This window comes from Anarrhichthys ocellatus, unplaced genomic scaffold, assembly GCF_004355925.1.
Source record: "Anarrhichthys ocellatus isolate YVR2014 unplaced genomic scaffold, GSC_Weel_1.0 scaffold18, whole genome shotgun sequence".
Taxonomy (NCBI): domain Eukaryota; kingdom Metazoa; phylum Chordata; class Actinopteri; order Perciformes; family Anarhichadidae; genus Anarrhichthys; species Anarrhichthys ocellatus.
The window spans coordinates 3,673,335-3,684,763 of NW_022280048.1; the positions used below are offsets into that span (position 1 = coordinate 3,673,335).

The 11,429-nt window shown below is 44.0% G+C and overlaps 1 protein-coding gene across 1 annotated transcript; it reads left to right on the forward strand.

Annotated features, from left to right (window-relative positions):
- The first annotated feature begins 434 nt into the window (after nucleotides 1-434).
- Nucleotides 435-5,617, forward strand: LOC116389020 (T-box transcription factor TBX2b-like). The gene is made up of 7 exons (XM_031857410.1): nucleotides 435-790; nucleotides 1,138-1,405; nucleotides 1,588-1,734; nucleotides 1,998-2,074; nucleotides 2,195-2,358; nucleotides 3,461-3,990; nucleotides 5,279-5,617. The coding sequence occupies exons 1-7, from the start codon at nucleotides 435-437 to the stop codon at nucleotides 5,615-5,617; spliced, it is 1,881 nt and encodes a 626-aa protein (XP_031713270.1).
- The last annotated feature ends 5,812 nt before the right edge of the window (nucleotides 5,618-11,429 follow it).

Sequence of the window (11,429 nt, forward strand, 5' to 3'; positions counted from 1 at the left end):
CCCCCCCCCCCCCCCCCCCCTCCCCTAGGTAATTGGTACGGACAGTGAAGCGATGTCAAAAATATTTGGCTCATTATAGCGTACCGGGAAGGACAGACGTGCGTTAACACCATCCCTTTGAATCTGTCTGTCCTCACTCCTCTGTACCATTACTTTTCTTTCTTTTTTTAAAGCTTTGCGCATGGCCCCAAAGTGCGCTGTCCTGTCGTTGGCGGATCTACCAGTGGACAAATAAAGGACCATCATCACCTCTCAGCGTCTACTTCTACAAATTTGCATCCCCTCCATTGTTTGATCTCTCGGGCATGCTACAAAACTCTCAAACTCTCAAAAAGGTTTGTCTCAACTGGATGCAGACGCTCGCGCGCCGTACAGCAGCAACAGCATGTTGGGCTGAGACTTTATAGAATCGACTTGTCCGATCGGATACCCTGATGAAATATCCAATTTCCACAGCGGCTGCCATGGCTTACAATACTTACCAAGCTCATCCACCAGGTGCCTTGCCATTGTCAGCCTTCTTTGCTGCCACTCGGCCCTCGTTTTTCCCCTCGCTGGCTTTCCCAGACGTCGCCTCCCTGTCCGAGCCTCTGTCCGAGCAGGCTGCCTCTGACGCGGGGCTGCGCCCCGCTCTGGTGCGCCAGCATCAGCCAGTTCAGCCGCGGTCCTGTAAGAGCCTGCAGACGGAGGAAGGGCTGGAAGACGACCCGAAAGTCACGCTGGAGTCCAAAAAATTATGGACTGAGTTTCATAAAATGGGAACTGAGATGGTTATTACGAAATCGGGAAGGTACGCGAACAAAAATGTGCATATTGGAAGTGTCATTGCAGTCACGTGTTTGAAATGCCATAGTTGTATTATACAGTCCAATATGATTATTATTATTACTATTATCATGGGGTCAGTTTGTGATTTTCAAGATATAAATACATCAGGTTGGGGCCCTTCGCCTTATTTCAGAAGTCCAGTTCAATACTTTTTCAATTAGCTGTTATGATAAAAAATAACTAAATACAAGTAAATCTTATAGCCTCTATTATTTTAACAAAAAAAGGGAAGCTCCTTGCATGCAAAACTTACAAATCAAAAGTTCTAATGCACGAATACATCGATGTTTCATCAATTCTTTGCCACAGGAGGATGTTTCCGGCGTTTAAAGTGCGGGTAGACGGGCTGGTTGAAACGTCTAAGTATATCCTGCTGATGGACATTGTCGCAGTTGATGACTGCCGCTACAAGTTTCACAGCTCCCGCTGGGTGGTGGCTGGAAAAGCTGACCCGGAGATGCCAAAGCGCATGTACATCCACCCGGACAGCCCGTCCAAAGGGGAGCAGTGGATGAGCAAGCCCGTCGCTTTTCATAAACTCAAACTCACCAATAATATTTCGGATAAGCATGGATTTGTAAGTAGATATAATACTTTTTTTTATTATTGTAGCATATGGGACTTATTTTTGATAACCCATTTTTTTAATTAACTATAACTAAAATCCCATATCAATGAGATATGTGTCACTCTAGTAAATCATGTCCTTTACTAGCCAAACACACTGACGTTCGAATTTCTTTGTCTTTATTTTTCCAGACTATTTTGAATTCAATGCATAAATACCAGCCCAGATTTCATATTGTGAGAGCCAACGACATAATGAAGCTTCCGTACAGCACCTTCCGGACTTATGTTTTCCCGGAGACGGAGTTCATCGCTGTCACTGCATATCAGAATGAAAAGGTACCCCCCCCCTCCCCATCCTTCCTGCTCTAACCTCACATGCAAACACAGCAGACCTAATGCACTTGGCAACAATTTTGCGGTGATGTTGATATTGTGTGTATGAAAAAAACAGTCTTGCGGCTGTTGGGATGGTTTGGAGACTAACAGGTATACATTTTAGTGTTATGGGCCCTCATTAGTGCAACATATGAGCTTTATGGACACTGGAAGCTGTATTTTTGCAAAGATTAACTTGCTGATGTGTCTTCTTTCTCCACAAGATTACACAGCTAAAAATCGACAACAATCCGTTTGCCAAAGGATTCAGAGACATGGGAAATGGGAGGCGTGAAAAGAGGTATTTGCTTTGCCAGCATGATTCATCATAATATTAAAGGACATATCCGTATGTGTATATATATATATCTGTATATATACATATATATATGTAGACTTAACTTCAATTTGTGATCCGCAGGAGTAAGCAGTTAAGCATTTCTTCAATGCATGAGAGCCAAAACAATGCGGACCCGGACTGTGCTGATTCTGATGACTCATGTGAACAACCCAGTACCAGTGATCCATTTTATTCCCCTCGGGAGCTGGTGAGCAGCCCTCTGATGTCCACCCCGACCGGTCAAGGTGGGTGAACTCACAGTCGACTATGTCATTAAAGAGATAAACATTGCAGTCACTAAACAGAGACAATGTTCATTTATGATTCACAAACAACTGATTAACCTTTAGGCTTTGGGCTGGACGGCCCTTCAGTGTGGAGTCTGCATGTTCTCTCCGGGTTCTCCGGGTTCTCCGGCTTCCGGCTTCCACGTGGCTTAGGTTAATCGATTACTCTAAATCGCCCGTATGTGTGAATGTGAGCTTGAATGGTTGTCTGTCATTAAGTGTTGGCCCTGCGATAGTCTGGCGAAGTGTACAGGGTGCAAGCCAGGGTGGTTCTGCTTGCATGGATGCAAGCAGAACCAGAGATATCATCTTTTGTATGCCATGCATTCTTGTCCAATTTTCTGCGTCGAAATCTGGCATCTACATTACCCACAACTCGAACACCAACGGTGGTACTAGTAGGGTGTTTTACTGGCAGGTTAATGTAGCCTGTAGCCGCTAGCATCAAGCACAGATGAGGAGCAGGCTACAGGTCTCATAAACTCACTTCTCTCTAACTCCACACCTCCAGATAGTGTCATGACATCACTTGTCAACAGAAGGTTCTTCTGTACAACTTTTCTTTTGTACAGCAGTGCCACTTATCAAAACTTTAAGTGTGTTTGTGTGTGTATGTGGGGGGGAGGGGGGGCGGACAAATTACTAACACACTCTGGGTCTACACAGTTTTTCATTAGCTTTCAACCACATATCATGGTCTTCATCACCTAGTAAGCAGATTTTTGTTTTGTCCTATTTTCAAGGCCAACAATAAACTTACACAAATGAGGCGATCAGAAGTGTACTATGTTTTAAGATTTCGGGGACTTTGAGGATTGTTCACATCTCAACCTCAGTTTTTACTGTGTGACTCAATTTGGCAATACAGAAATAGCTTTGCTTTAAAGGAATCAACTGTATTGGCGCTTTGGGGTTAGTCAGAAATGACCACTTTCTCGCTCATGGCTTCCAGATGTAACCAAGTCATCTCTGTCCCCACTGTGTTCTAATATTATACTGCTCTAACAAGGCAGAAATATGCTGATACATTTAATGAATATAATGTATGTTTTGCCCACAGGTGAGGACAATATTGAAAGTGATTCAGATATTGATCAACAAGACGATGACATTGCTGAAGCCAGCCGTTCCAGGAGTGAATATATGCTTTCTTTGAGTCAGAAGAGCGAGGAGATACTGCGGGACAGGCCTGCACTCAGTAAGAGCAACGGCAATCAGGACACAACCAAAGAAAGAACAATGTTTAGATCATCAGATTTTATGTTCTCCGCGGAGAGCGATTCTTCAAAACAGCACATGGGCGAAATCCAAGATGGCATCCTGCCGATGATGTTGCAAACGCAGAGCTCATCGCCCCTCAGCGCTGGTCCCTTTCAGACTTTGGATTTCTCAAGTGCGCACAGCCAACAGTTTCTTAAGCTCGGGGCACCTTTGTTGTTTCACCCGGGACAGTTGTCGGTGAAGCCAGAGGGTATGGGACGTCTGTTGCCTTCTTTGCCTGCAGCAGAAAACGGAGGCCTGCCTTCTCAAAGCATCACCTCTCCATCTCCCTTCATGTTTCACCTTTCACAGCACATGCTGGCATCTCAGGTACGCTTCTTATATCACACGTAGTTCTTATGCACCTAGTGAACAGACACTGGAAGCCGGGGATGCCGGCTCCTCAAAGGGTACATTTATGTATATGAGCACATGTTTTCCTCAGAGAAACGTCTGTCACCACTCCAAGGGGAATGGAATTTCATTGCTCCTCTAAGAACTTGAATTTGGCAGAAAATTCAGAGATATTGCTAGCCCCCTAAAGTAGAACTTATATTTTTGTGATTTGGGTGAGCTGACCCTTTAAAAATGTCTTTCTGTCTTGGACAAAATAATGCTATCAGCCTCCAGCCAAAGCTGTAAGATCATGTTTGTAATGAGCTCTAAGTACTCCAATTTTAAGGCAGCATGCACAGAAATTATGAAAAGCAATTTGTGTTAATTTGAGATTATACCTTGATGAATTAGATAATTGTACTTTTGCAATTATATGTATTTACATTATGGTCCTTGACTGCCACATTTTGAACATTAGTGCAGTGATGCCTTAGAAGAAGAAGACATACGTTATTGATCACTGAGGGGAAATTCAATTTGTTATTTTTACACATTACACACACACACACACACACACACACACACACACACACACACACACAGGCCTGAAATGAACACACATGCAAAAACAGGACCTATACACATGCATTAATGGAGAGATGTCAGAGAGGGGGGCTGCCCATGAAAGTTTCCTAGTAACCTTCCTTCCAATATTCCTCCGATTTTTTTTTTTTTTAAAGTGTAAAAGAAGTGAAGATCATTAAAATCAAGTGATATCATTAAATGGAGAGATGTCCCTCCTTGGTCCAAGAGAGGGAGAGCCTGTTGGCCAGTAAGGTCAGGGCTTGGAGGGTTGGGAATGGGAGGCTGATTTTAAGTTTGGGACGGATATTTCAAATGAGCAACTGGATGGAAGTGGAAAGAGATTTGAATTGACACGGTGTTAAAGCGTGCAAATCTGCATGGCCAATTTGTTGCAGCAGTGCAAGCCACAACGAATAATATTATGCATTTTTTTATTTTTATTTTTTTTTTACAGTCACACCAATATGCTAATCCAGACCAATTTTCCCCAACCTACAAAGGGTCAAGGGAAGAATCTTAGTGGGTGCAAGATGACTACCGGGTAGGAAATAATAGGAAAAACAAAACAAAAGACTTTTCTCTATAAAACCACTCCTCTGAACTCACAGCTCATAGACATGCAGCTGCACATGGAAATGTAGGAACATCGGAAAGTCTATGGTGTTAGTAAAATTAACAATTGTTTTCTTTCGTGCAGGGAATCTCACTGTCACCCTTTGGAGGATTGTTCTCCTATCCATACGGCTACATGGCAGCACCAGCTCTCCCCACCTGCTCGGCAACCCCTCAGTTGGCCAGAAACCCCTGTTTCCGCAGCTCTCGGCCTTGGTTGCGATTCAGCCCTTATCAGATCCCCACCTCTGCCCCCTCAAGCCAAAACCTGCTTTCAACCAGATCAAACTCGCAATCTGAGGTGTCCAAGTCAGGGAGCAGAGAGTCAAGTTTAGTGCCTGACAATCGCAGTCACCAAATCAAGGCCAAGCAGAAGACTTCGCCACCGAAGAACATGAAGGGTTCCGCTGCAAAGCACACCTAACCGGGTGGACTTGATAATCAACTTTATCCACAATACACTTTCTTACAGTATATGTTGTTTTTCATCCTACACCTGGTGGATACAGTGTGGTGGACACAGACAGGTTTATGAAGTCTCACGTAATAATCACAAAAAATAAGTATTTTGTCAGAAATTGCATGTGTTGCTGCTATTCAACTTGTTGTTATATCATCAATAATCCTGCCTAATAAACACTGATTTAGTGATTTGGAGGTCAAAAGACACCCACACATAAACCATTAACACTAAGCTTCATTGTATTTACTGTTTTTCAGTGTGAATATATAGTCAAACAGTTATATGCAAATCAGGGAGTCTTTGGATTTGCAAACATACCAAATCAATGCTTATTGGAAGTTCTAAAGAAATAAAAAATATATAAAAAATATGCTAATTGCAATTCCTTTGGGGAGATCGAGCTATGCAAAACTATAGGACAACAATGTGCTTTAGATATGAATAAAACACATTTGTATTGCTTCTTTGTGTATGATGGTGTACATATCTTGCTCGTCATGAGGAAACTGTAAACCACCCGTTCACTGTTTCACATTGTGTTGATGTACCAAAGCCGCTGAATTTGAGGGGAAACTCAGGATTCTATTTTTTTATTATTTTTTTTACCAGCACTTAAGAAAAATGTCTTCAGTAATCTGGCAGGTTGTCTGCCAAATTATTCAGGTGAATTGTTTTCCCGTGTGTTTTTTTCACAATTTAAATAAAGATGTTGTTCACATTCTCTTGACATGTTTATCATATATAAAGTATTGTTGATGTTGCACATTAAATATTTATATATCACGTTACCTCTGCTGTCTCACCACTAGACAAAACGGCTAATTCATGACAATTTGTGATTGATTTCGAAGCACAAGATGACCCAACCAGCTTCAAGACTAGAAAGGGGCACACAGTGCAGATCTCCTCCAGGTGTGTCTGCAACGACTACTGCTGTATTGTGTCATTAAATGAACACAACCCACAATTGGCTAACCCCAGTCTAAGTAATGGGCTGTAAGGCGTCGTAAAACTAATTTCATTCAAACTCAAAAACAAGTGGCGATGTATGCAGGCAATTGGATCAAAGTCGTTGCATAAGACACAATTTACACTCCTGCCAAAACCATAAGTCACCAGGCTGTCTGCCCGTGTAGCAGCTGCTGAGTGTGCACCGAACACAACTTCCAAAACAATGAAAGTGTGCAAACTGCCCCCCCACTGTGTCTCTGGCTGCAGAGTAGCTGCTGGCAATTCAGAGATGCACTCAGCTGTGTTATCACCAGCGGCATCTACCAGCTGGGTGCCGGTCAAGAGTAGTGAGTGAGGAGTCAACAGGGAGTCAATGCCAGTATAAAACAGGCAAAGTGTGAGTCACCGCAACCACGAGAGGTCCTTGAGCATGCAGCTATGACTGGCCAGCCAAAATATTATGCAGTTCGCTGAAGCATGATACGAGATCAGCTGTGGATGGACACTGAAGTGCACACTCACTCACTCACTCACAGACGCAGGAGTTATTATTATTTTAAAAATGAGATAAGATACAATAAGCCGTTATTTGTCCCAGAGAGGTGTCAGGTGTTACAGCAGCTCAAAGACGGAAATAAGTACTACTTAGGTGACTGTGGCTAAGTGGATAGCAGGGCCGTTGTATTGTATTCAATGTATTAGTTATTTTATATGTCCTTTAGCAAAACCTAGTGGCGATTGTGAATAGCTGCACTCAACAGGAAGTGAGCGAAGTGTAAATAATCAGAGTAACAGGAAGTGATGTTCAAGAAGTGCCGTGTGCCCATGGACTCATTGACTGAGCATCTCAGTGTTCAATCCACATAATCCTGTGCCTTGAAGGCCTCAAAATCGACCACTGGCACGGATTGCACCTTCAGTGAAGTGTCTGCCCTGGTGTTTCACACATTCATGATGGTGGCGGACAAGATGACCACCTACCGTGGGACTTTAAGGAGGATTTTCGGATAGACAAGCTACACTGCACTTCATCGCCATGGAAACTACTAGGTCAGTAGATGCTCCAGATGAAGGCAAAGTGAAATGCTCACAAGATCGTGTTGAAACAGTTACGAGCCTGTCTCACCATCGCTCCAGAAAATCAAGCTCTTCACGCTCATCGACGAGCTCTAGAGCCAGCTTAGAAGCAGCAAGGGCCCGTGCTAAAACAGAGGCGGCAAAAATCAGACTGACCTTCACAGAAAAGGAGAGTGAAGTCAAAATTGAGAAAGCCAAGCTGGAAGCTAGAATTGACTTCATCAACCTACAACGAGAAGCTGAAGTTGCCCATGTAGAAGCTGTAGTGCTGGAGAGAGCAGCTGCAGATATGGATGGCTCGGACCATATTGAAGAACCTGCGTTCTTGCCACTTCAAGAGAGTGCACTGAAAAGAACGCATGACTATGTCACCCACCATGCCCTGCATCATTACCCACAGGCACCTAGAGAGGATAAGGAAGTTTACCCCTTACGTCCAATTGTCACACCCCAGCACGACAACACTGCGCAGACCCAGGCGCACATCATCAATAGGAGATCAATGTACCAACAAAGGGACACACAGGAGCTTCATACAGATTTGCTACAGCAGAGGAATTATGACCATCAGCACAGTGCTCTTCCCACAAAGCCATCACCCTCAGACAACACAAATCGTAACACTACAACAGCTGATCTTGCCAAATTTCTTGCTAAAAATCAGCTAGTGTCCTCAGGATTGACAACGTTTGATGACCTACCCGAACACTACCAAGCTTGGAGAGAGACCTTCATCAACACAATTGAAAGCCTTGAGCTGTCAGCAAGTGAAGAGATGGATTTGCTGATCAAATGGCTGGGTAAGGATTCCAGTGAGCAGGCACTTAGGATTAGGTCGGTAAATGTCAGGCAACCCTCCCTTGGTCTTAAAACAATTTGAGAGAGATTAAACAAAACATATGGATCTCCAGAAGTACTAGAGAGAGCTCTTTTTAGTAAAATAGAGAACTTCCCCAAGATCCATAACAGAGACAGTAAAAAACTTCAAGAGCTGGCAGACCTACTGATAGAATTGGATGTCACCAAAAGAGATGGATACTTACCAGGACTAGCTTACCTTGACACAGCAATGGGAGTGCAGCCCATTGTCGAGAAGCTGCCCATATATCTCCAGGACAAGTGTCTGTCTCAAGGATGCAAATACAAAAGAGAACATTGTGTGGCCTTTCCCCCTTTCTTCTTTTTTCGAGAATTCGTCTGCAGGGATGCTGAAGACCGAAATGACCCAAGCTTTAACCTTCCCACTCTCGCTCCAACCTCTTACAAGAATGAGAAGTTAAGTCACATGAAACCAGTCTCTGTACATAAAACGAGCACATCATCAGATACAGTGACCAAAACAGAAAATCTTGACAGACTTTGCCCCATGCATAACAAACCCCACCCACTGAAGAGATGCAGAGGGTTCAGGAAAATGATCTTAGATGACAGAAAGCGATTCTTAAAAGAGAACAATATATGCTTTCGCTGCTGTGCTTCTACTATGCACCAGGCAAAATTCTGTGAAACTCCCATCAAATGTACAGAGTGTGACAGCAATAAACACCTCGCTGCTCTTCACCCTGGTCCTGCTCCGCAATATCAGCCAGGTTTTTCCCCTTCTTCAGAGAACGGCGGGGAGAGGGAGGACACAAGGTAGCCAGATATCACATCACGGTGTACCAAAGTATGTGGTGAGGAATTCAAAGGCAAATCCTGTCCAAAGATCTGCATTGTGAATGTGTATCCCAGTGGTCATCGCAACCTACAGAGAAAAATGTATGCCATTTTAGATGACCAGAGCAATGTATCATTAGCTCGATCAGAGTTTTTTGAAATGTTCAACATCGGTGGAGCAGCAGTGGCATACACACTCAAAACCTGTGCAGGGATGGTGGAAACAGCTGGCAGAAAAGCCTATGGATTCACAGTAGAATCTATAGACGGAAAAATAGACATCCCACTACCTACACTAACTGAGTGTAACGAAATCCCAAACAATAGAGCAGAGATCCCGACACCAGAAGCTGCGTACCACCACCAGCACCTAAGGCAGATAGCAACTGAAATCCCACCCCTTGATCCAGACGCTGACATGCTACTGCTATAGGGAAGAGATATTATTAGGGCCCATAAGGTACGTAAACAGCACAATGGCCCTCACTATGCACCATATGCACAAAAGCTAGACCTTGGGTGGGTCATCATAGGGGATGTATGCCTAGGAGGCGCTCACAAGACAAACAGTGGGTGCCTTGAAAACCTGCATCCTTGAAAATGGAAGACCAACTTGCCTTACTCCATGTGAGAATCAGATACGAGTGAAAGAAATCTACAGTATCGAAAGTAAGTGCAAGAATCCTCTCCTGCACAAACCCACGCAAAGTGCATTGAGGGTATCAAATATGGATAACCTAGGAAAAACGGTTTTCTGTACAACAGAGAATGACAACCAGCTCGCTCACTCTGTTGAGGATCTAGCCTTCCTTCAGATCATGGAACGAGAGTTGACACAAGATGACACAAACAGCTGGGTTGCTCCACTCCCTTTCCGTCACCCATGGAGACGTCTCCCTAACAACAGAGACTATGCTCACAGCCGTCTAATGTCGGTGCGACGGATGTTACAGAAGAAACCTGGAATGAAAGTGCACTTCACTGAGTCCATGCAAAAAATGCTTGACAATGAGCATGCTGAGCTTGCACCACCACTCAAAGAAGGGACGGAATGTTGGTATCTCCCTACCTTTGGAGTTTACCACCCTCAAAAACCAGACAAGATTCGTGTGGTGTTTGATTCCAGCGCACAGTACGATGGAATCTCACTGAATGATGTGTTGCTTTCTGGACCAGACCTTAACAACACCCTCATTGGAGTGCTTGTTAGATTCAGAAGAGAACCAGTTGCAGTGACAGCAGATATACAGCAAATGTTCTACTGTTTTGTGGTGCGCGAAGACTGCTGAGACTTCCTACGCTTCTTGTGGTACCGGGAAAATGATCTCAACCAGGAAGTGGTGGAGTACCGCATGCGAGTTCATGTTTTTGGGAACAGCCCATCACCTGCAGTGGCAATCTTTGGTCTGCGGAGGACAGCAAAACACCAAAAGGAACACTACGGCAGTATTGCGAGGCACTTTGTTGAGAGGGACTTTTACGTCGATGATGGTCTTCGATCATTCGCAACTGAAGCTGAAGCCATCAATGTTATGCGTCGAACACAACAAATGTTGGCTGTGTCAAACATAATGCTGCACAAGATAGCCTCAAATGGAACAGAAGTGATGGATGCATTTCCGGCAGAGGAAAGAGCAAATGATATCAAAGACCTCAACCTCTCCATAGACGACTTGCCTGTCCAAAGGAGCCTTGGAGTCAGCTGGAACATTATGTCTGACACTTTCACTTTCCATGTCCCTGAGGGTCAAAAACCATTCACATGCCGAGGCGTACTGTCAACAGTAAACAGTCTGTTTGATCCACTGGGTTTCTTGGCTCCTGTCACTATTGAAGGCAGACTGCTCCTCAGAGAGTTTTCAACCCAAGATACAGAATGGGACACATGTCTTCCTGAGGCCAAAGCTGAAGATTGGAGAAGATGGCATGAATCACTGTCAGCACTAAAAGAGGTACATATCCCATGCACATATGCATCTTTTTCCATTTCCAAAGCACAAAACACAGAACTGTGCGTCTTTTCTGATGCCTCTGTAAAAGCAATATCAGCAGTGGCTTACCTGAAAGTTACAAATGAGCATGGTCACAG

Excerpts from the sequence above, each read along its gene's own strand:
- LOC116389020 (XM_031857410.1), top strand. The coding sequence starts at position 435 with ATGAAATATCCAATTTCCACAGCGGCTGCCATGGCTTACAATACTTAC. Across the intron at positions 791-1,137 it reads GTTATTACGAAATCGGGAAG|GAGGATGTTTCCGGCGTTTA; the intron begins GTACGCGAACAA and ends TCTTTGCCACAG. Across the intron at positions 2,359-3,460 it reads GTCCACCCCGACCGGTCAAG|GTGAGGACAATATTGAAAGT; the intron begins GTGGGTGAACTC and ends TTTTGCCCACAG.